A 26,617-nucleotide genomic window follows, 5' to 3' on the forward strand; every position below is an offset into this window, starting at 1 on the left:
GATTTTGTCTTCCAACAAATCATGTTCTAATTACTTAATTTTGTATATAATGATAATTAGAGAAGACATTCATCATTCCATCATTATCCTACGCCTAATGGTTAAACAATAAACGACCACATGCACGTGACCTTGCCATGTCAATTTAAAGTGCGGGGGAATCAACCCAACTCATCCCTAGACCTTAACAGAATAATGACTTTGAGCCTTTATAATGTGAATTGTGCCTATCAACCATGTTATTAATAAAAATGACATTGCTATACACTGATCTGGCTCCATAGCTAATTAGTCTTTACTTTTTAATTTTCCACATCCCCTAAAGTCTATTACAATTACCCTATCAATTCATCTCAATAGGCATTTATAATAGAATCTAACACACCTGTGCCTTTTCATTGATTGATGTTGAGAATAGAAAAACTATTGGATAGCCTATATTTGGATAAATATGCAAGCAAGATTTAGTTCTGTATTTCAAGATGAATATTTGCGTTTGGCATATCAGTTATAATTGACATTGTGTTCTAAACGTATCACTAACCTTTTATCATGTCTTATAACCTAGTTAAGTTACACATTTAGTTATTATAAATAGCTTACATTATGAATAGAGCCTACATATGAAATGACTAGGCACAGCTATTATTACATTGTTGTAATAAGCATGTCATTGCCTTGCCAAAACGGACTATAGTTGATAGGCTAGTCCACTACTTAGACTAGATGTCAGTGCCGACTTGTTATGTATAGTTACAGTGCCCTAATACGCAGATATATATTCACCATCTAGTCTCTCCTGGTCCAACATCTTCTCTTCCATGCGGTCTCTCTTGGTCCAACATCTTCTCTTCCCATGCGAAGCCAGACTGATTTACAGTGTAAACTGCAGTGTTTCCGAGGCCATACATTCTACACCTGCCCTGCATCTAAACTACATTCCCAGCCCGCGTATCACTGACTCTCTCTGTGCGGGTTGTCACTAGTTACCAAAGCCACAAAGTCTAAATGTACTAGACTATATCGTAGTAATTCATGAAAACAAAAATGTGCGTTTTGGTATTGATTTATGGTTATGGTTAGGCATACAGTTAGCAGTGTGTTTTAGATCAGTGTATAAGGTTAGTGTTAGGATTAAAGACAGATTTTAAGAATATCAATTGTAAAAAAAAATATATATATATATATATATATATATATATATATATATATATATATAAAAATAGGCGTGGTTTGTGGCTGTGGTAACTAGTGACGACCCTCTGCGCGCTTTGTGTGCCAACATTTGCTCTGCGTTCCATATCTGGAATGAACGATCCAATGGAGCAAAGTAATGCACGATGGGAGTGGTTCCGTTATGAGGTCACCGTGAGGGTCTGATTGAACAGGGGGCGCAGCAGCAGGCGGAGAGTTGCACTGGATGATGATAAACATGAGAGAGAGAGAGAGAGAGAGAGACACACACACACACACACACTGAATATGCGATAGCAAGAAACAGTTTATTTCAATTAGGCTAGTAAAGCGAATCTCGGATAGGAAGGTGACCAGAGGATTGCGCTTCTACGCGAGGGAACATATATTATAGAGACGTTCTGTTGCAGTTACAGACGAGCTGAACAGGAAGAATTCCCTTGCTTTCTGAGAGCGAGAAGGAGTGACTCTGAGGCAATGAGACATAAGAACAGTGAAGAAAGTTTCAATTTCTAAAACAAACTGAAACTCACGACTACAGCGCGGAACACAGAAACCATGCACTCTATATACAGTGTGGGGTAATTGCCGTTTCATGCGCATTTTAACGGATCGTTTACTTTCCTGGGTTACAAGAACCAGGACAAAAGTTTATCTAACGGAACGTATAACAACATACAGCACAAATCTAGACTGTTTACCGGAACGTTGAGCCTTTTAGAAGAACTGTGGTGTTCTTCGCATTGCATAGCTTAGCTGGTATTTTCTACCTCGCTGGACTGGTGATTTGTGGGTCCGCGGGCGGGTTGTGGATATATATATTTTTTTTTTCTCCCATGGCCTCTGCCAGGATGTACTTTATAACGAGATGCATTTTAATATCCATGATTTGGAAGAGCAACCGGGCTCTTTTATGTCTGCCGTGTGATGAATCTAAATGCGAGGAGCCAAAGCATTGCTCTGGCGCCGTGGTGCTCGGTATCTGCGGCTGCTGCTCCGTCTGCGCCAAACAGAAAAACGAGAGCTGCGGTGGTGTCTACGGTCTGTACGGGACTTGTGACCGGGGGCTCCGGTGCGTGATCAGACCGCCGCTGAACGGTGGATCCATCACGCAGTATGAAGTCGGAGTCTGTGAAGGTTTGTATTCTATTTACACTGTTTCACCATAACGAATACCGCTTATGCTCTGCATAAAAGTTCAAACAAAACACATATCCATTGTACAAAGATGTTCCACTTTGGCTATGCATGGCTATCATATCGAAATCACATGTATAGTCTAGTCTAAAATGCATCAAATGAGTTGAAAATAATAGCAATGGGCAATGTTTGCTCTATTAGGCTGTTAGTTAACCTATTATACAATATGCCTAATAATGTTAGACTGGCTAATAATAATGATGAATATATTATTATTGTGTAGCTGTAGCCTACATACTATGAAGTTATTCCTATTTCAAAAGTGAATGATGTGGCTTTCACGCTGTTTTAATTTCTACAGTCAAAGTAGAGCTACATAACTTGTAGCTGCATAAACATGTCTGTCCATGCTGCTGGTCTGGCGGTGTGGTGGGGGTTTGGAATAAGAGCCTGATTGAGCAAGCGAGCTGGTTAATGTGTTTGCAGGATGTCGGTTTTCCATTTCTTTAGGGTAATGCTAACGGGTTTCGTGCTTTTTTTGGACGCGGTGCCAGCCCCTCTTTCCGCTGAGGCTGGTTGGTTTTTCAATGGAATGTCTGCTATGCAACTCAATTTACGCGTCAGCGCCGTTTATTTTACATCGCCCCGAACGAATAGGACATTAACTGTCTGCTAATACCTGGAATCACAGGTGTCGCCTATTATCAAAGACAGTACAGTATGAAGATAGGAATAAACTGATTATCCAATAGAAATCCCCGATCACACTTGTAGGCAATATGAAGATAGGAATAAACTGATTATCCAATAGAAATCCCCGATCACACTTGTAGGCAATGCCATGGCGACGTTGGCAAGCTAAGCTCAAGCGCAGAAAAACGTCATCGCTTATAACGTTTGTCTCGCGCCTGACTGCGCGTGTGCAGGCCGTCAAATCAAAGTAATTCCTTCGATATAAAGTAGTTTTAGACGAAAATTAAAACCTAACAGTTTGTCACTTTTACGAGATTGGAGTAATAAAATGTTCAGCTACTTAAGACATTGACTCGAATGTAGGCTGTTCTTTAGATTTCGTGAAAATGTACAACTAAGGAATAACTTTTCACTTCTCTTATTGACATCTCAAACCCCAATCCCAGGCCTGGTCTGTTTGGTCTGTTTCACAAGCTTTCCCGGAAGTCTTGCGATGTTGCGCCTCGGTTTAGAAACTCTGCTATTATCCTTTGTGGCCATGTCGGGATTCGTGGTAAAATGCCAACATCAGGGTTACCCAACTGACGTCCCGCGAGCCGAATTTGGCCCGTTGGTGGTTTTATTTAGACCCCAAGTTTTAAATAAAATACATTTTTTGTTTCATTGTTGGACATAAAAGACTGTAAAAACAGCAGGAAATCAGCTCCAAGTGATTTTTATTTAAGAAATATGTGTACCAATATGTGTAAGCAAGGTTTGAAATCATTATGTTTTATGCTAACATTATACTGTATCTGTTTAGGCTTCTTGCGGTCAATTTGCAGTCTACAAATAATTTCAAATTGTGTTCCGGCCCACGGACCAACCGCTCAAGAACGAATTGGCCTGTGGCTGAATCTAATTGATGATCCCTGGCCTACATTTACGTTTTTAGTCATTTCACTAGTGGAATGTTGATGAAGGGGCTGGAGTCCTTGAACATTGCAGAAATAAACAATCTGACAGCTTTTGATTTAAAATTAAATTCCTTTGACATGGGAGAATAGTTCCATAATTGTTTTGTATTTTCTTCAAGCTTCAATCCCCAGTCCCTTCCACCTTTATAGGCTGCAGTCCAAACAATTAAAAGACACACATCAAATTAAGTGGCCACTTCTGATGATGTATCCTGATGTCTGACAAGTATACACTTGCAGGGCAAGGGGCGAGGAAGGAAATAATGATTTTTAAATGTACCGCCCATGCCCGGAAATTTGTCACTCGTTCATCAGGCGATGATTGTGTTTTCAGCCAGCGGTAGCATGTGGGTGCTTTTAATGCACTACAGTCAATTATGATTGCATGTCTACTTATATTAACTATATCATTATTAATATACGCCTACTGTATGATAGCTGGCAAATTAATTAGCTAACTAACGTTAGCCTGCCTAGCTGGAACTTCTGAAGAAGAAAAATGTTTTATTTCTACAATTTCCATAAGAACATATTTTTTTGTGCCGTCATGTGCATTAGTAGCACAATTTCGAACTTATTTGCATTCATTTTTACTTACACTTGTATGTTGACTTCTCCATTGATGTTGTTTTTAAGTTTTGGCTGACTTTTCTTCGCGGATGAACAATCATCGCGAAAAGAATTTTGTCGAGTTTCAGGCCCGTAGTGAATATAATTGTACACTCGCAAATTCGACTGAAAACGAGGGCTGAGGGGCTTACCTTGCAAACTTCCCTTGCTTGTCTAATCATTTGAACCGCCCTCCAAGATGGTGATGGGGATTCCCCCAAGGGCATAAGGAGGGTAAGTGGACGAGGGTGTCTTTATTGAGTTTGAACTGAAGTTTGAACCGAAGCCATTGAATCCAGTGGAGGCTGCTGAGAGAAGGAGGGCTCATAATAATGTCTGGAATGGAGTCAATGGAGTGGTATCAACCACATCAAAGACATGGTTTACATGTGTTTAATACCATTCCATTGACTCCATTCCAGCCATTATTATGGGCCGTTCTCCCCTCAGCAGTCTCCACTGATAGAATCCCAGTGGAGAGGAAAACGGATTAATATAATGAATGCTTTTAAAGCCAATGTGATATCTGTTACAGTATGTCTCATTCTAAAGGCGCTGACAGACTGTGCCGTGGACGGGGTTACCCATTCATTTTCAGTGAAGCCTAGGCGGGGGGCGAAATTCTATCTAGGCGGACAGCCCGAGCGGTCAGTTGTGCTCCTGCTTGTGAAAGCCGCTCAGCTGAGGAAGAGAAAATAGGATTCTGCAATGCGAGAGGGATAACTGGGCCCAAAATTAGTCTTTTCCAGCAGGTGGCGTTTTTTTGGCAAGGAGGTTTTGTGTGGAGGTCAATGAGAGAGTGTCAAATTTGGTAAAAAAGAAATTGAATGGATAATTTGTTATGTGTGACTTATTTGACCGAATAGAAGTTTCGCAATGATTAGGTTGTTACGAGTGTACTGATATAAGCAAGACACAAAACATTCCGGCAACTTTGAGAAAAAAACACTTTATATTGAAGTTGTACCTTGTCGTCACTTGTTACCATAGCCACAAAGTAATAACCCCCTCTTATTTCTACAATTTATCTATACGATTCTAAACCTAACCTTAACCTCACTACTGACATTATGCCTAACCTTTAATGAAGAACAAAAAGGTAATTTGAGTTTTCAGGAATTATTACGTTGTGACTGTTGTTCACATGCGTATTTGCCCTCTCATTGGCTAGAATGGTCCCACCTGATCTTGCCTCCTCCCGACTGGCCTCTATTTTCGAAGACATTTCTTTTCATTGTTTTCAAACTTGGCGCCAACAGACTTCGTAGCTCTGCTCTTAGCTCCTAAGCACAAGCATTTTGCTACACCCGCAATAAACATCTGATAAGTATGTGTATGTGACCAATAACATTTGATTTGATTTGATTTAGAGTATCTGGTCAATATAACGGATTATGTGTGATTCTGCTCTATTATTTGTTGTTGACCAATCACTGTCAAAAAACAAAACGGAGCCCGTGAGTGGTGATACAGAAGGACCAGCTAACTTGTCCACTAGCTAGCTGGCTAACACCAGTCACATTTAACAATTAGAATCATAGTTTTCTAACCCATTTTTGGATTAATAATTTCTGTTGCATGTAAGTATGTTTTTTTTGCATGCTTATGTTGTTATAGCGTTAATTTATTCAAAATTTGATAACGTTTGTTTATTTCGTTGCTATGTTCACCGCCGGCTGTCGCATAGACTGTGGGCTGTTGTCCTCGTATGTGAAGGCACTAGCCGCTTTTACTAGAGAGACAAGTTGTGTACTCGGCCGGGTACTTTACGATATTCTGCTGGATGTCTGAAAAGCGCTTAAATACTTAAATGAAATGAACCCTTTACACTTGTGGGAAGTGGCCTATATGGATAGGGCCTAAATGAAATGTTTCAAACAGAAGAAATATGAGAAGCATATGCATAACCATGGTAGCATTTGAAAGGGAACAATTTGGAGATTATGGGGAAATTATCCGACCAAAAAAAGTTCACCTGACACAAGACTGAAGGGTTGACAAGGGTTTGAGTAAGCGGTCTAACTGGAGTTTCCAAGTGGCCACAGACCTCCAAAGTGCACAAAGTTTGTAAATAATCTCAGTCCACTTTTTTGACTCAAGGTCCTTTTTTGAGGTCTCCTAGCTGTGCCATTAATAAATATTCTTTGGGATCGGTGTCCCTTCCACAGGACGGTTGAGCTAACATAGGCTTATGCGATTAGCATGAGGTTGTAAGTAACAAGAACAGTTTCCAGAACATAGACATATCAGATACTGGCAGAAAGCTTAAATGATTGTTAATCTTACTGCACTGTCCAATTTACAGTCACGATTACAGTGAAAGAATACCATGATATTGTTTGAGGAGAGTGTACAATTTTTAACATGAAAAGTCTTGATGCAACATTTTGAACAGAAATGCAATGGTTCATTGGATCAGTCTTAAACGTTTCACACACACTCATGCCATCTAGTGGCCAAAATCTAAATTCCATCTGGGATGGAATAATACATTATGGTCTTTCTCTTGCATTTCAAAGATGATGGTACAAAAAAATACAAAATAATGTTTTTTTTCCTTTGTATTATCTTTTACCAGATATATGATGTTATATTCTACTACATTCCTTTCACATTTCCATAAACGTCAACGTGTTTCCTTTCAAATGGTACCAATAATATGCATATCCTTTCTTCAGGGCCTGAGCTACAGGCAGTTAGATTTGGGAATGTCACTTTCGGCGAAAATTGAGAAAAAGGGGCGAATCCTTAAGAGGTTTTGAAGGAACTGAAGCAAGCACACTTGTATTTGTTAGTTTGGAACTCAGCCCTACATCCCAACCATCACACAAGTACTGTTTTTGTTTTGTCACGGCCGTAGTTGAAGGAAGACCAAAGCTCAGCGTGGTGAGCGTACATGATCCTTTATTTTGGAATGATGCCAACAAAACAAGAAACAATACAAAAATGACCGTGAAGCTTACGAGGGCTAAGTGCCACAAACACAAGTCAACTACCCACACAGAAGGAGGGAAAAAGGGCTACCTAAGTATGATTCCCAATCAGAGACAACGATAGACAGCTGTCCCTGATTGAGAACCATACCTGGCCAAAACAGAAATAAAGAAACATAGAAAACAAAACATAGAATGCCCACCTCACATCACACCCTGACCTAACCAAATAGAGAAATAAAATGTCTCTCAAAGGTCAGGGCGTGACATGTTTACTCAATCTAAAAACTGTCCATTATTAAAGACATCCTCTGGAACTTTGTCGACTAGTAAGTATTTTCTAAACCTCCCGTTTTGGGCTGGATGTATCATTTTGTAGTTCATACATGCATATTCTTTAGGCAGAATTACTATCTTACCTCAACTAACCACTAAATCCCTAGTTTGAAAGCGACTGTTTTCTGGAAACTGTGCAGCGCCATTTTCCCCTACATTTTCCCCATGTGGGCCAGCCCCCTAGCAATTCGAGTTTCAGCCCCTTGTCATTTGAGTGACAGCTAGCAAACACACAGCAGAAATAAAGAGAGCAATGACGTGGTGCACATATCTGTACATATTTGACCTAGTACGCAATTTCCGAGGACCACTTTTGGCTCGTGAGCACTACTTTCAGATCTACTGGCTAAAAAGTATGCAATAGTACCGGAGAACCCTCTTTAATCACAATCTGGGTCAGGTGGGCATAATTTTAAAGCTTTTACTGCCAACGTGACTAGCTAAGTTTTAAAATATTATCTTGCGGTAAGTCACTTCAGAGAAACAGATAGTCATTTTGGTAGGCAAAGTATGGATTCATGAGGGCATTGAGGTGCGTGTTCCGCTGCAAATTTTCTTCACAATACAACAAACAGGATATTTTTGTTCAGAACAACACAGGGTAGGAAGTTATGTAATTCTTGTAACTGTACATCAAACATAGTGATCATAAACGTTGACACTATAAATTACATGAGTTTTATAATATGGAAATGTGAGGTGCACATACAAATCCCATACAAAGCTGTAAAGCGGAAACCATGAGGTCTAACGTCACGTATAGCATGTAACTGTACAGCCACTACATTCCAATTTAGGAGCTTATCAGTCACCAAATCTGCCATTTTCAACTCGTATACAGGTTGTTAGTGTAAAGGGCTACTCAGGCTGAATTTAACCAAATGAATCAAATGAGATTCATAGCCTACTGCTCAAAGATATGAAAGCTTTTCCAATATATGACAATATCTGTGTGGAGAAAGACAACCCCTGACATTATTTACCCTATATGCAGCCTTACTGTAGACACAAACAGAGCCTTAGAGGACGCCAAAGAGAGAGACACAAGGAGTCGGGTTTCAACAGGGGTGGCCATTAATGGAAACATGTTGATGAGAGTCTGATATGTTTGGCCAGTAAGTAGTCTCTCAGGTGGGTAATGTCTAATGCAAGGCCTGTGGAACAAAAAACAGCAAAGGTCTCCTGGAGGGTTGAACCAGATCAAAGCATGGAACGCCAGTTACACCACCACTACAGAGCATGACCTTCGCCCCACCCGCACACTCCCCACATCCAACCGTCGATGATCCCCGTTCCCCACAGGGCCTTTCTCCAACATATTAGAGCTATAGTCACCCCCACCTCCAAACCCTAATGTTCCCCAGAGACCCTATATTCACCTGGCTCATCAGAGCCTTAGTAGTCACCATGCGCTGACATGCCTGCTGCTGTTCATAGTGTCACAGAGGCAGAGCACACAATGGGTCATGCCTCATGACAGCTAATGTCGGCTGTAATGACTCATGATGAATGATGATGAGTGTCACAACGACACAGGCAGAGTGCGGGCCTTTGTTGGTGTAGCAAAAGGGCCTCTGCTCCGCCATACCTCAGAGGCACTTCAGTCAGATACTGTTACTGTCGGAGAGCTTCTCCCTTTACACAAAGGGTCAGATGAAATGAATGCCTTTTAGCCCCTAAACTTATATCCAGGCAGTCCTGGGCAGGTGTTCAAACGAATCCGATCACATTTCAAAACCAACAGGTCATATCAGCCAGAGCCAGGAATTCTCACTGAACACTCCCACTTCGGACAATCACACTGGGTATAAGTGGCTTACCCCAAGCTCACCTCCATCAGATCCTCAGAACGGTGCCTGGCTAATGGGATAACGTGGAACAAAGAGCACCAGGAGACTGAAGGCTCTGGGGCTTCAGGGTCGTCCTAGTGGGGATGATGGCCCTGCTGTGGATGCTATGTATTTTTCTGTTCCAGTCCCCCAGTTAGTGCTGTTGGATGGTCTGGGTTTCAGGGGACATTAGCTGCACTCAGGAGCTCTCTGACACAGAAGTTACATTACCGCTCAGGCAGGCAGACAGCTCTAAGTTTCAGGCCAAATACCGCCTCAAGGCTCTCATCCTTTACAACACACTGACTGTCTTACATCCAATCTGTCATTTCTATTTCTACATCATTTTACTGTTGTATAGTTTGACAGCCATGTGAGAGATAAACAACTGCAGTGATAATTATTATCTGATTTTGAACAGTATCACACTACCAGACACAAGTGTTTGTAGTCAGTAGTTTACAAGGTTTTTGAAGTATGTAGATGGAATAATAATCGCTCATGCATATGTATGTATGTATGTTGTCTCAATGAATTACTTTATACATCATTCACAGAATGATTAGAGGAAGGAAGGAGAGCTTCCTATTCACTTGGGCCGATTAAAGAGGAAATTGAGGTAAACAATAGGTTCTACCTTATCCTTGATGTTAACCATATTGGAAGTAATTGATTACGTGCACTAGTTGTTTAGAGTCTGAATGGTCTGTCTCATAGGAATAGCTCCCAGGTCTACCAGGGGGCATTATGCAAATATAAGTCTACAAATTGTGTAATGCTAACATAATATACTATTTAGAAAACACTTTTATACAAAGAAATATAATGAGTGCATAACATTTTAGTGTACGTGTCCCCAGTGGGAATCGAACCCACGACCCTGGCGTTGCTAGCACCACCTACCCCTACTCTCAGTGGGCTTACACAATAGGGTCTTCTTGGGGTGTCTGTCACTGAACACGAAGCCATCATCTGGCCCCAAATGGCAAAGCTATAGCTGCGAATGACTTTGAAGTGACACTGTTCTTAAAAAGTACGCCATGAATCCCAAGCATGGAGTTCCTCGCACACCATGGTGTCACAGTACACCATTGTCACATTGTTTGAGTGGCTCTCAAGGAGTAATAGTCAAAATTAACCAGAAGACAATGAGTGCAATTATAGGAATGGTTAAGTAATGATCATAACCAAATGAGGCTGTATGGCAAAATTACTAGTTGATCTTGGTTATGAACTCATCTAAAGATTATTAATCAAAATTGGACTGCGGTCAACACAAGATTCATTGCATCAGTGCTTTTCAAATCTAAATTAAAGTCCCTCCATTGATGCCCAACAGCGGTGTTGATCAAATGTTGATGTGAAATTAAATGTCACTGAGATAAGACCAGAGCCGTGTTACAATGCTAGAAAAACAAATCTCAATGTGTGCCGTGCAATATGGCTGGCTCTGGCTGGCTCCCTTGTTTTTCAAATGGTAATGTGGCCAAATGAAATTGGTTTCTTTCGACATAGAAATGTCTTCTGTCTTCTGTCAAGAAGAAGGTTAAAAACTTGAGAGGAACTAGGACACATCCTCTTCCTCTTTTCGCTTGGCTCACAGAAGCAGATCTGAATGTTAGTGAAGCTGCCTGCTTGTCAGACTTATGCCAAATAATTTAGTGCGTTAAAAACAACATTACATAATTCTGAGTGACAAAAAAAACAGGAAGTCCATACAACAGAGATTCTAACAAGAGGATAGAATGTTCTATATTTTTGTTGTTCTGTTGCTGTTCAGCATTCCCCTCTAGCCTAACTACACAAGCTACATGCATGCTATACAGGAGCATGATGGCTGGGGAGGAATAATAAAAAATTATATATTTCCTTAGCTCACACCCTCGTCTAAGGCGACGTGCATAGTTTACATTTTTACTTAGTGATGTTAGCCATTTCTGCAGCTGGATATTTACAGAATGAGATGAGCTGCAGTTCCACGGAGGTCCATTCTCAAGGGCTTCCTGTTGGACAGGCATCCACTTGGGACTTCCTGACAGTGTTTAAAGGTGCACTTCACATAAATGGTACACCATAGTGCTACCAATGCCTATTAAAAAAGGGAAGACAATAACCACCATTACTGAAACTGACATTTCAGTATTTTCAATGATAAAGATTTCCATCAGGGTTATTTGTCAAACATCATTAGCACATGATAAACACTACCGTACCCAGAGTGCACCTGGAGCATTTACTGTAACAATGACTCTCCTCATTAGTGTTGTGCTCAGAACATAGGTGTCACTTCACATTTGCAGGCATCTATTGATAGTGGAACTAAACTACTTTTCTCTGTTCTATATGTCTCAAATGTTCTCTCTTTCAACCACTGGCAATGACATCCATCCATCTAAAAATCCATCTAAAACTCAAAGACACAATCTGTCATTTTAATAGCCTGACCCTGCTACTTTGTTTGGTAAGATGAGGGATGGGGCTGTGGAAATTAAACCACTCTCAAATTCTCCACCATCTCAGATTGATAATCCTGCAGCAACAGGAAATGTGAATTATTATGTGGATTATAAGTAATGGACATTTTTGTAAGGGAACATTAAGTCTGACATTTCAAAGTGGAAATTACAAACTTCAGAAACCTTTTAAAACCTCAAATACACTACAAGCGTTTAATTTCTTGCATTGCAGAAAAGTTATCCTGCAACATGGTGATCAAATTAAGATCCTACATCTGTAGGCACAGAGGGGATGTGAACCACCCAACCTAAATCAATCCCAGATGCCTCATTTTCTCTTACACCCTCCAGTCATTCACTTGACTGATTTATGAGTAGATTTCAATGCAATAAAATATTGTTTCCACTTTCCAATCACTATAATGTGATTTTGGGAATAACACTGTGCGATAACACTTAGAGAGAAATGAAGACACTTAATTGAGTGACGCCACAGGACATGACATGCTCACCAGCTCAAATAAGATCCCGACACTCAATGGTGAGACAACCCTTTAACACCTTTGCCAAAAGATGGATGTGACTGCCGCCATGGTGGATTTTGTGCCCCAGTGTCTTTCTGATGCTCCCACAAATAGGGCCAGTGAAGGCTGGATTCAATTTGTTGAGAACACAGATTATTGTCTGTAGTGAGTGAAGACAAGCGGAAATTTGTACCTTTTCCACCACTGCCTCCTCCTTATCACGTTCCTCCTCTTTGTCCCTGAAGTCCCTCGAACAGACGTGGGTTCAAATACTATTAAAAACTATTCAAATACTTTATCTGGGCTTTATTGAGATTGCCTGGCATAAATGGAACCAATAGAATAGTCACAAAATGGCAACCACCTGGCACTCCAGGCAGACTAGAGCAAATGCTAAAAGTATTGGAACAATTTCAAATAGTATTTGAACCCAGGTCTGCCATCCCCAAGGGACAGACTGCCATATAACTTCCAAGCCTGGATAGTGGATATCGTTTAGGGCCAGAAGTAGAGATGAAAGGGTTAGGGTTGTCTGGCAGGACTAAAGAAGATATAAAAGTTAGGTTAGAAATCTAAGCGAGCGAATCGCACACAAAGCCTCAGGACAGGAAGAGCACAGCAGCTTCTGTAGCTAAATCCATGAAAATTACATATTATTTTCCTAAAGGCAAAAAAACGTTTTTATTTTTGCTTTAATGTTGCATCATTTTGTCTCACAAAGACAGTTATTTAATTCCCCTCTCCTACTCAACATAGTGTACATTTAAAAGTGTTGCCCAGTGTAGTCAAAAATGTGATTTTCCTGTTTTTTATATATATTTCCACACAATGAGGTTGGAATAATACTGGGAAATTGTAAAAATGATGGTAATGTCCTTTTAGTGGATGAGCTGTTTGAAAAGACCGCCTGCAATTTTAGCCTGTTAAGGTGGGATGGAGTTTTGGCCTACCTGGAGAAATCACCAGGTGGTAATTTAGTTGATAGACCAAGAAGAAAGATAGTTCTTAACCTCTTTGCCAATAAGAGCTAGTTTTCCCCTCAGACCAGTCTCAGACAGTCCTAACAAAACATTTGCTTGAGAAATTGCTCATTGCTAAGTTTTAATTGAAAACAATTACAGTAAGGTACTTACTTTTTACCCAGAAATGATTTGAAATTGAGATAAAAATGGCTGCATTGGGCCTTTAAGCGTTTGAATTATCTTTCCTCTTGAGTAATTAAAACACTGAACCAAAAGATGTAGTGTTGTTTCATGAGCTGAAATAAAACATCCCAGAAATTGGCCATATGCACAACAAGCTTATTTCTATAAAAACGTTTTGAGCAAATGTGTTTACATCCCTGTTAGTGAGCATTTCTCCATTGCCAAAATAATCTATCCACCTGACAGGTGTGGCATATCAACAAGCTGATTAATGTGGCAATATGTAACTTTTTGGGCGACCCGACCAAATTCACCTAGAAATGTGAGTTATAGACCTATCATTCTACTTGAAAGCAAGTCTAAGAAGTGTGATTCCCAATCTTCAGTTTTGTTTTTACATGTTTTACTTTCGGTTTTGTACACCAGCTTCAAGCAGCCAAAACAACAATATTTTTGGTTATGGAAAATATATTTCACAGTGGTTTAGATAGTACAATGATTCTCTACATTATACTCGCTTATTTTGTCACATAATCTAAAATTAGGCGAACTATTTGAGTTTTAGCAACCAGAATATGACAGAGGGATTTCTGCATAGTGCATCTTTAAACAGCATGATCATTACACATGTGCACGTTGTGCTGGGGACAATTAAATGTGCAGTTTTGTCACACAACACAATGCAACAGTTTTGAAGGAGCATGGATTTGGCATGTTGACTGCAGGAATGTCCACCAGAGCTGTTACATAAGCGGCCATAAGCTGCCTCTCTACCATAATCTACTTCCAACATCTGGCTTCTTCACCTGTCGGGATCGTCTGAGACCAGCCACCCGGACAGCTGTGGGTTTGCACAACAGATGAAACCGTCTCAGGGAAGCTCATCTGCGTGCTCGTCGTCCTCACCAGGGTCTTGACCTGGCTGCAGTTTGGCGTCGTAATCGACTTCAGTGGGCAAATGCTCAGCTTCGATGGCCACTGGCTCACTGGAGAAGTGTATTCTTCACGGATGAATCCTGGTTTCAACTGTAGTGGGCCTTTGGCAGACAGCGTGAATGGTGTTCTGTGGGCAAGCGGTTTGCTGATGTCAATGTTGTGCACAGAGTGCCCAATGGTGGCGGTGGGGTTATGGTATGGGCAGGCATAACCTACGGACAACAAACACAATTGCATTTTATCAATGGCAATTTTAATGCACAGAGATACTGTGACGAGATCCCGGGGCCCCTTGTCGTGCCTTTCAACCGTCGCCGTTTCAGCATGATAATGCACGGCCCTAAAAATGTCCCAGTTCTCCCTGCTAAAATAACTATCAGGTGCCACCACAGGGAACCAGAGCTATCCTCATACAAAATCACAGGGACTTCAGATGCTATGGGGCTGTAACTTCAACAGTTTCCTTTTAGCATTGCTTTGGTGTTGGGTTTGGTGTTTCAGCCAACTTTTACAACTCTCATGAGGCCAAATTCAAATTTGAGATACAGAATGTGTGCAATGCTTCATAACTCAAATTTCCACATAAATCATGCACGGATGTCAATAGGTTTCCAAGAACGTTTGAGCTAGGCAATGCCCCTTATGAATTATTACAGCTTTTTTGGAAGAGAAGTTATGATTCTGCATCTTCCATTTAAAAAAGAATACAGTAGTGTATATCACGATAACAGACATATGGCAAAAGCACCAAATCTTTTCTTTGATTCTCCGCTGTGCATTCATGGCCAAATCTTTTATGTACACATGCAGTGTTGTGATGAATGAATGAATGTATTTCCTGCTGTATGTGTAGTGCTAGATGTTTAGATAGTGATGAGTCACATGTACATTGTGTTCTCAGACCTCGAACCATATGCATTTCACAGACAACACAGAGCTCTTTTCAATAACTATAGTCAGTGACCTTGAAGTTCTCATGCTGTACAAGCACTTGGGCATCCTACACATCACATTGTCAAGCAAGGCACAGCAAAGCCGACACATATTTTTTGACAATAATATACACATACTTTACTGTATCTGTCTGTCTACAGTCGTGGCCAAAAGTTTTGAGAATGACAAATATTAATTTCGAAAAAGTTTGCTGCTTCAGTGTCTCTAGATATTTTTGTCAGATGTTACTATGGAATACTGAAGTATAATTACAAGCATTGCATTAGTGTTTTATTGACAATTACATGATGTTGATGCAAAGAGTCAATATTTGCAGTGTTGACCCTTCTTATTCAAGACCTCTGCAATCCACCCTGGCATGCTGTCAATTAACTTCTGGAACACATCCTGATTGATGGCAGCCCATTCTTGCATAATCAGTGCTTGGAGTTTGTCAGAATTTGTGGGTTTTTGTTTGTCCACCCGCCTCTTGATGATTGACCACAAGTTCTCAATGGGATTAAGGTCTGGGGAGTTTTCTGGCCATGGACCCAAAATATCAATGTTTTGTTCCCCAAGCCACTTAGTTATCACTTTGCCTTATGGCAAGTTGCTCCATCATGCTGGAAAAGGCATTGTTCGTCACCAAACTGTTCCTGGATGGTTGGGAGAAGTTGCTCTCGGAGGATGTAATGGTACCATTCTTTATTCATGGCTGTATTTTTAGGCAAAATTGTGAGTGAGCCCACTCCCTTGGCTGAGAAGCAACCCCACACATGAATGGTGTCAGGATGCTTTACTGTTGGCATGACACAGGACTGATGGTAGTGCTCAAATTGTCTTCTCCGGACAAGCTTTTTTCCGGATGCCCCAAACAATCGGAAAGGGGATTCATCAGAGAAAATGACTTTACCCCAGCCCTCAGCAGTCCAATCCCTGTACCTTTTATCAGTCTGTCCCTAATGTTTTTCCTGTAGTGAAGTGGCTTATTTGCTGCCCTTCTTGACACCAGGCCATCCTCCAAAAGTCTTCGCCTCACTGTGCGTGCAGATGCACTCACACCTGCCTGCTGCCATTCCTGAGCAAGCTCTGTACTGGTGGTGCCCCGATCCCGCAGCTGAATCAACTTTAGGAGACGGTCCCAGCTCTTGCTGGACTTTCTTGGGCGCCCTGAAGCCTTCTTCACAAAAATTTAACCGCTCTCCTTGAAGTTCTTGATGATCCGATAAATGGTTGATTTAGGTGCAATCTTACTGGCAGCAATATCATTGCCTGTGAAGCCCTTTTTGTGCAAAGCAATGATGATGGCACGTGTTTCCTTGCAGGTAACCATGTCTGACAGAGGAAGAACAATGATTCCAACAACCACCCTCCTTTTGAAGCTTCCAGTTTGTTATTCGAACTCAATCAGCATGACAGAGTGATCTCTAGCCTTGTCCTCATCACCTCTCACGCCTGTGTTAACGAGAGAATCACTGACATGATGTCAGCTGGTCCTTTTGTGGCAGGGCTGAAAGGCAGCGGAATTGTTTTTGGCGATTCAGTTCATTTGCATGGCAAAGAGGGACTTGAAAATAATGCAAATGATTGCAATTCATCTGATCACTCTTCATAACATTCTGGACTATACTCAAATTGCCATCATACAAACTGAGGCAGCAGACTTTGTGAAAATTAATATTTGTGTCACTCTCAAAACCTTTGGCCATGACTCTATACACACACACACACAAACATTTCCACACACACTCTCAATGTCACTTTTATGCATCAAAAAGTGCAAAACATACTGTATGCCAACACATGCTCGAGTGTGCGAGCAAACACACACACACACTAATAAGAAGGGAGCTGGAGAAAAAGCACTGCCCTATCTCAAACGTACTGCATGTTTGCACTGCAAATATAACTTCATAATGTGGTGAGCTAGCTAGCCTCAAGTACTAGCTAGTCAAGAGGTTGGACACACCTACTGTACTCATTCAAGGGTTTTTATTTATTTGTACTATTTTTTACATGTAGAATAATAGTGAAGATGTCAAACTCTGAAATACCACATCATGTTATAACAAAAAAAGTGTGAAATCTAAATATATTTTAGATTTTAGATTCTTCAAAGTAGCCACCTGTAACGGTATCCCTCGTCATCTGAGGACGAGTAGTCAAGATCGGACCAAAATGCAGCGTAGTACTTGTCCATGTTAATATTTATTTAAACTGAACACAAAACAAAATAACAAGAGAACGAAAAACGAAACAGTTCTGTCTGGTACAGAGACAGAAAACAACTACCCACAAACCACAGTGGGAAAACAGGCTGCCAAAGTATGGTTCTCAATCAGAGACAACGATTGACAGCTGCCTATGATTGGGAACCATACCAGGCCAAACGAAAAGAACAAAAACATAGAAAAAAGAACATAGAACACCCACCCTAGTCACACCCTGGCCTAACCAAATTAGAGAATAAAAAGCCTCTCTATTGCCAGGGCGTGACACCCCCCTTTGGCCTGTAGGTGTGTTGGGTCATTGTCCTGTTGAAAAACAAATGATAGTCCCACTAAGCGCATTCCAGATGGGATGGCATATCGCTGCAGTATGCTGTGAAACGCCATGCTGGTTAAGTGTGCCTTGAATTCTAAATAAATCACTGACAGTGTCAACAGCAAAGCACCCCAACATCATCACACCTCCTCCTCCATGCTTCACGGTGGGAACCACACATGCGGAGATCATCCGTTCACCTACTCGGCATCTCACAAAGAGACAGGGGTTGGAACCAAAAATCTCAAATTTGGACCCATCAGACCAAAGGACAGATTCCATTGGTCGTGTTTCTTGGCCCAAGCAAGTCTCTTCTTATTATTGGTGTTCTTTAGTAGTGGTTTCTTTGTAGCAATTCAACCATGAAGGCCTGATTCACGCAGTCTCATCTGAACAGTTGATGTTGAGATGTGTCTTGTTACTTGAACTCTGTGAAGTATTTATTTGGGCTGCAATTTCTGAGGCTGGTAACTCTAATGAAGTTATCCTCTGCAGCAGAGGTAACTCTGGGTCTTTCTTTCCTGTGGTGGTCCTCATGAGAGCCAGTTTCATCATAGCGCTTGATGGTTTTTGCGACTGCACTTGAAGAAACTTTCAAAGTTCTTGAAAATGTTCTGCATTGACTGACAATCATGTCTTAAAGTAATGATGGATTGTCGTTTCTCTTTGCTTTTTTGAGCTGTTCTTGCAATAATATGGACTTGGTCTTTTACCAAATAGGGCTATCTTCTGTATACCACCCCTACCTTGTCACAACACAACTGATTGGGTCAAACACATTAAGAAGGAAAGAAATTCCACAATGAACTTTTAACAATTGCGTTCCAGGTGACTACCTCGTGAAGCTGGTTGAGAGAATGCCAAGAGTGTGCAAAGCTGTCATCAAGGCAAAGGGTGGCTATTTTGAAGAATCTCAAATAGAATATATATTTTGATTTGTTTAACACTTTTTTGGTTACTACAAGATTCCATATGTGTTATTTCATAGTTTTGATGTCTTCACTATTATTCTACAATGTAGAAAAAAGTAAAAATAAAGAAAAGCCCTGGAATGAGTAGGTATGTCCAAACTTTTGACTGGTACTGTATATAGTGCACTACTTTTGACCAGGGCCGTTATGACTCTGGTCAAATGTAGTGCACTGTATACAGATGTAGGATCTTCATTTGAGCCAGTTTGATACAGCAGGAAAATAATCCTGCAGAAACAGGGAATGTGAATTATTATGTGGATTCTAATTAGGGGGCTGATAAATTGTTCATAAGGGAAAATAATGTCTGAAATTTCAAAGTGGAAATTACAAGCTTCAGAAGCCTTTTTAAACCTCAAAAACACTACACGTCTTACATTTTTTCAATTGCAGGAAAGTTCTCCTGCCACATGGTGATCAAATTAAGATCCTACATCTGTAAGGGTAGGGTGCCATTTGCGATGTTCCTAATGTCATACACCATAATTATCAATATTTCAGCCGAGGAGTTGACAAAATACAGTAAATTACCTTTATAGTTTCTTATTTGCAGTACATTCTTGGGGTATAGTGTGAGTACTGGTAACAATGTTCAGTTATGATTGTTATGAAAACAAATCTTGAATTGAAACATTTATGAAATGGTATATTGTTTATTTGATCATGGATTATGTACAGTATGAGGTATGCTGGCAAACATAGATAACAAAACAAAAAAGTTGATGTCCTTGATTTGATGTAATCTTACGTTGACATTGCCCTCAATGTACCTTTCTTCCTGATCAGACGAAAACTGGGACGACGACCAGTTGTTGGGATTTGAGCCGTGCAACGAGAACCTGATCACGGGCTGCAACATCATTGATGGGAAGTGTGAGTGTGACAGCATACGGACCTGCAACAACCCCTTTGAGTTCCCCAGCCAGGACGCATGCCAGACCGCTCTGAGGAAGATTGAAGGTATGATGCATATCAATGAATGTTTACAATGAAATATTAATGGTGGTCTTCTTGGTCCTGTATGGCTCAGTTGGTAGAGCATGGTGCTGGCAACGCCAGAGTCATGGATTCAATTCTTGCTGGGGCCACCCATGTGGAAATATATGCAATTACTATTGAACGTCGCTAAATGGCCTATATGCTATGTTAAAATGTGCCTAGAAATGAATGAAAACACTTGGTATGATGACGTGTCAGTGAGCCATCATCAATGCTGTTTGGCTGATGATACCTCTTCAAATGAATGGTGGAACATTATTCCCAGAGAGGAACACATCTCGACACAACACCTCATTCTCTCTCGCTTGCATGACGCTGTTCAAAAGACTGGGGAGAGTAGGGCATGCATGGTCATGTCTTAGGTATCAAGCCACATGTACACAAGGTGTTTTTCATGCGGTCTTATTTATGCATGTTGTCTACTGTTAGCTACCACCTGGATGGACACTTTGTTAGATGCTGTGACTTTGAATAGATCCAAGTGAATGGGTACTTAGAATTGTGATCGGACTCGTACTGTACAGTTTTCATATACTCTTAGAAAAAAGGGTTCCAAAAGGGTTCTTCGGTTGTCCCTATAGGACAACCCTTTCTGGTTCCAAGTAGAACCCTATTTGGTTCCAGGTATCACCCTTCTTCAAAGGGTTCTCCTGTGGGGCCAGCTGAAGAACCCTTTTATGTAGTGGTTTTCTGGATATTATGTATAGATCCCGTATGTCTCTGCCAGGCTTATAGGATTTATTATTAGCAGAAATTAACTCAGCTAATTGTTGTGTGCTTCGTTGTTATTCATAAATACTCAGACATAAATCAAGCTAAATGATCAATTCCCAGCTTCGTTTTTGAGGGTGGTAAGCAGCCCCCAAACTGATTGAATTTCTGTCACTGAGTCATTATGCAGTGAGCAAATGCCACTCTTTCTTTGTCATGTTCCCATGCTTTGTTTTCAGATTCATCCTTTTCTGTTGTTCCCCCAGCATATTTAAAATGATTTTACAGAGTACTGCACTTTGAATAACAACACGGAAATCCCTGGCGCCACACAATTTTGTCATATATTTATCTGCTCTTTTGCTGCCTCTTTTTTCCGTCCTTTTCTTTTTTGAGTGAGGTGTCCTGTTTGTTTAGTCGGATGTGTTTCTGTGACAGGTTCTCTTCTGTGATATTCAAAAAAACAAACAAATAAACACAGGATTCTAATAGGCCTATCAGAATGCAAATGTAGCGGAACTAGGACTGCAGTCCCCCATGGATACCCAGGCTGTATCTTTGTGTCTGCCGGTGTGTTTACAGTTCTCTGGCAGCAGATGGCCAATTAAAGCACCAAAATATAGGCTTGTTATGGCAACCAACAGTCCTAGCAACGGGGACGATGGCCCTTGTTGTTTTGTTGTGGCAGGTGTACCTTCAGTCTACGGCTGCTGTGCCGTGGTGGCTCTCCCTTTGAAAAGTACAGGTTCCCTCTCCACGTGAAGATCTATGGAGTATAACTTTTGTACATGGAGGAGCTGTTGTTGTGCTGTGTTCTGTTTTAAGGCCGGCCTGTCATATAACCTGTCACTGTTTAGCTGTGGTGTTATCTGTCACTGACTTTACTGTGTAACTAACTGTGGCTTTGTGTAGTTGTTGTGTCCTGTCTGGCTGGTTCAGTTATTTGTTATGGCTGGTGGAAGGTGTTTTTAACATTGGCGGTCTGGGTCCTGCCTATGTGTGTGTCTGCTCTCTGTCTTGGCCCAGGAGATCCATGGTGTGTGTGTAGACTGGGCTTTTTGCTGCCATAACCACAGACTGAGAGATTACCATGAGTAAAGACTGGGATTATCATACTCAACAACATCACAGGTATTACTGATATTTCTCAATGAGAAATATGAGCCTGGTTTTGTTTTTTGTGCAATGAAGGCAGACATCGTTTTTGCATCCCAAGTGGCACCCTATTCCCTTTATAGAGCACTACTTTTGACCAGGGCCAATTGGGCTCTGGTAAAAAAAAACGTTGTGTACTATATAGGGAAGGCAGTGTCATTTGGGACGCAGTCCTTAACGCCCTAACAAATATGAGGGTGAGAAAGATGAGGCTCCTATGTCATCATGCCATATCCTCTTTTTCTGAAAATCATACACCACATGACCAAATGTACAGTGGGGCAAAAAAGTATTTAGTCAGCAACCAATTGTGCAAGTTCTCCCACTTAAAAAGATGAGAGAGGCCTGTAATTTTCATCATAAGTACTCTTCAACTATGACAGACAAGATGAGGAAAGAAAATCCAGAAAATCACATTGTAGGATTTTTTATGAATTTATTTGCAAATTAGGGTGGAAAGTAAGTATTTGGTCAATAACAAAAGTTTATCTCAATACTTTGTTATATACCCTTTGTTGGCAATGACAGAGGTCAAATGTTTTCTGTAAGTCTTCACAAAGTTTTCACACACTGTTGCTGGTATTTTGGCCCATTCCTCCATGCAGATCTCCTATAGAGCAGTGATGTTTTGGGGCTGTTGCTGGGCAACACGGACTTTCAACTCCCTCCAAAGATTTTCTATGGGGTTGAGATCTGGAGACTGGCTAGGCCACTCCAGGACCTTGAAAGGCTTCTTACGAAGCCACTCCTTCGTTGCTCGGGCAGTGTGTTTGGGATCATTGTCATGCTGAAAGACCCAACCACGTTTCATCTTCAATGCCCTTGCTGATGGAAGGAGGTTTTCACTCAAAATCTCACGATACATGGCCCCATTCATTCTTTCCTTTACACGGATCAGTTGTCCTGGTCCCTTTGCAGAAAAACAGCCCCAAAGCATAATGTTTCCACCCCCATGCTTCACAGTAGGTATGGTGTTCTTTGGATGCAACTCAGCATTCTTTGTCCTCCAAACATGACGAGTTGAGTTTTTACCAAAAAGTTATATTTTGGTTTCATCTGACCATATGACATTCTCCCAATCTTCTTCTGGATCATCCAAATGCTCTCTAGCAAACTTCAGACGGGCCTGGACATGTACTGGCTTAAGCAGGGGGACACGTCACTGCAGGATTTGAGTCCCTGGCGGCGTAGTGTGTTACTGATGGTAGGCTTTGTTACTTTGGTCCCAGCTCTCTGCAGGTCATTCACTAGGTCCCCCCGTGTGGTTCTGGGATGTTTGCTCACCGTTCTTGTGATCATTTTGACCCCACGGGGTGAGATCTTGCGTGGAGCCCCAGATCGAGGGAGATTATCAGTGGTCTTGTATGTCTTCCATTTCCTAATAATTGCTCCCACAGTTGATTTCTTCAAACCAAGCTGCTTACCTATTGCAGATTGCAGATTCAGTCTTCCCAGTCTGGTGCAGGTCTATAATTTTGTTTCTGGTGTCCTTTGACAGTTCGTTGGTCTTGGCCATAGTGGAGTTTGGAGTGTGACTGTTTGAGGTTGTGGACAGGTGTCTTTTATACTGATATACTCATACTCATACTAACAAGTTCAAACAGGTGCCATTAATACAGGTACCGAGTGGAGGACAGAGGAGCCTCTTAAAGAAGAAGTTACAGGTCTGTGAGAGCCAGAAATCTTGTTTGTTTGTAGGTGACCAAATACTTATTTTCCACCATAATTTACAAATAAATTCATTAAAAATCCTACAATGTGATTTTCTGGATTTCTTTTTCTAATTTTGTCTGTCATAGTTGTAGTGTACCTATGATGAAAATACAGGCCTCTCTAATTTTTCTATGTGGGAGAACTTGCACAATTGGTGGATGACTAAATGCTTTTTTGCCCCCTGTATGTGGACAGCTGCTGGTCAAACATCTTATTCCAAAATCAAGGGCATTAATATGGAGTTGGTCCCCCCTTTGCTGCTATAACAGCCTCCACTCTTCTGGGAAGGCTTTCCTCTAGATGTTGGAACATTGCTGCGGGGACTTGCTTCCATTCAGCCACAAGAGCATTGCTTCTACACCTGCATTGCTTGCTGTTTGGGGTTTTAGGCTGGGTTTCTGTACAGCACTTTGAGATATCAGCTGATGTACGAAGGGCTATATAAATAAATTTGATTTGATTTGATTTGAGTGAGGTCAGGCACTGATGTTGTGTGATTAAGCCTGGCTCGCAGTTGGCGTTCCAATTCATCCCAAAGGTGGTCAATGGGGTTGAGATCAGGGCTCTGTACAGGCAAGTCATGTTCTTCCACACAGATCTCAACAAAACAGTTCTCTATGGATCTCCCTTTGTGCACAGGGGCAATGTCATGCTGAAACAGGAAAGGGCTTTCCCCAAACCCCAAGTTGGAAGCACAGAATCATCTAGAATGTCTTTGTAGGCAGTAGCATTAAGATTTCCCTTTACTGGAACTAAGGGGCCTAGCCCGAACCATGGAAAACAGCACCAGACCATTATTCCTCCTCCACCAAACTTTACAGTTGGAATTATGCATTGGGACAGGTAGTGTTCTCCTGGCATCCACCAAACTCTGATTTGTCCATCGGACTGACTAATGGTAAAGCGTGATTCATCACTCCAGAAAATATGTTTTACTCCGCTCAGGCCGATGCTTGGCATTGCTCATGGTTATCTTAGGCTTGTGTGCGGCTGCTCAGCCATGGAAACCCATTTCATGAAGCAATCCATTTAGTTTACCACAGGTGAACTCCAATCAAGTTGTAGAAACATCTAAAGGATGATCAATGGAAACAGGATGGACCTCAGCTCATTTTTGAGTCTCATAGCAAAGGGTTTGAATACTTATGTAAATAAAGTATTTATGTTTTTTTTTAAATATAAGTTAATATAAGTTTGCAAAAAATGCAAAAAAACTATTTTTGCTATGTCATTATGGGGTATTGTGTGTAGATTGACGAGGGGAAAAAATATATAGTCTAATTTAGGTTATGGCTGTAACAAAATGTGGAAAAGGAGAATGGGTCTGAATACTTTCCGAATGCACTGTATAGTGTACTATTACCATGATGCTTGAATATACAATGGCTGCGTTCTATGCGGAATACATTACAGTTACCTGCCTGATCTCAGAAGTCCTAGTTAGGTGTTTAACATATCAGCTAACCTAAGATTTCGCAATCCGATGCAATGTAGTCTGCCTCGAATACGATCAAAGCCTTCCGGGTGCACACAATAGCAGCTAAGTCCTTGTAAAAGATAACCAATCTGACTGATGTAAAAAAAAAAAAAAAAAAGTATCTCTGCACAAATGTATAATATGTCAGGAATGTAAAGTATGCAAGCTGTCCTGAGTTCGTTGAAAAGATAAATCAAAAATAATCTGTGCGGTATATCTCCACTCCCGGTGGGTTGTGATAGGTCTGATGACCTCTGAAGGTGTGTTGTGATAGGTCTGATGTCCTCTGAAGGTGTGTTGTGATAGGTCTGATGACCTCTGAAGGTGGGATGTGATAGATCTAATGACCTCTGAAGGTGTGTTGTGATAGGTCTGATGACCTCTGAAGGTGTGTTGTGATAGGTCTGGTGACCTCTGAAGGTGTGTTGTGATAGGTCTGATGACCTCTGAAGGTGGGTTGTGATAGATCTAATGACCTCTGAAGGTGTGTTGTGATAGGTCTGATGACCTCTGAAGGTGTGTTGTGATAGGTCTGATGTCCTCTGAAGTTGTGTTGTGATAGGTCTGATGACCTCTGAAGGTGGGATGTGATAGATCTAATGACCTCTGAAGGTGTGTTGTGATAGGTCTGGTGACCTCTGAAGGTGTGTTGTGATAGGTCTGGTGACCTCTGAAGGTGTGTTGTGATAGGTCTGGTGACCTCTGAAGGTGTGTTGTGATAGGTCTGGTGACCTCTGAAGGTGTGTTGTGATAGGTCTGGTGACCTCTGAAGATGTGTTGTGATAGGTCTGGTGACCTCTGAAGGTGTGTTGTGATAGGTCTGGTGACCTCTGAAGGTGTGTTGTGATAGGTCTGATGACCTCTGAAGGTGGGTTGTGATTAACTGGATCTGTATGCCCGGTCCGTGTGCTCTGATAGGTTGGACCCATACGGCCAGTGTTTTCTGATAGGTTGATCTGTATAGCTGGTGTGTTCTAATAGGTTGAATGAGCCCTCACGGTGTGTTCTGATAGGCTAAATGACCCCTAATAGTGCATTCCGATTGGCCCGAATGACCGCTGATGACGAATTCTGCTCAAACAGCCTTTAATAAACACAGAGACAAAGGTCTCCTGAAAGGTCAACAGGAGATTGATAATGCTCTCGCTCTGTCCACGCCTGCTCCTACTACAGAAAATCAATCTTCAATAAAAGTGGAAAGGCATTTTGACCTTTCAAGCCTTTAGAGATATTTTTAGCTTAAAAAACTGTATTTCTTGGTCGCATCGTAACCTGTTAAGGAGGCTTGAGGTAGCCTCCCGAGTGGCGCAGAGGTCTAAGGCATTGCATCGCGGTGCTGAGGCGCTAATACAGCCTGGGGTTC

General features: G+C 41.3%; 1 protein-coding gene across 2 annotated transcripts in view; it reads left to right on the forward strand.

Moving 5' to 3' along the window:
- The first annotated feature begins 1,389 nt into the window (after window positions 1-1,389).
- crim1 (cysteine rich transmembrane BMP regulator 1 (chordin-like)) overlaps window positions 1,390-26,617 on the forward strand; it is a 128,965-nt gene continuing 103,737 nt past the window's right edge. For both annotated transcript variants that reach the window (XM_031828764.1, XM_031828763.1), the window contains exons 1-2: window positions 1,390-2,331; window positions 19,986-20,159. In XM_031828764.1, the coding sequence (XP_031684624.1) occupies window positions 2,031-2,331; window positions 19,986-20,159 (475 nt within the window). In that variant the 5' untranslated portion in view covers window positions 1,390-2,030. The remainder of the gene's footprint in view (window positions 2,332-19,985; window positions 20,160-26,617) is intronic.

This window comes from Oncorhynchus kisutch, linkage group LG7 (assembly GCF_002021735.2).
Source record: "Oncorhynchus kisutch isolate 150728-3 linkage group LG7, Okis_V2, whole genome shotgun sequence".
In the NCBI taxonomy this organism is placed as follows: Eukaryota; Metazoa; Chordata; class Actinopteri; order Salmoniformes; family Salmonidae; genus Oncorhynchus; species Oncorhynchus kisutch.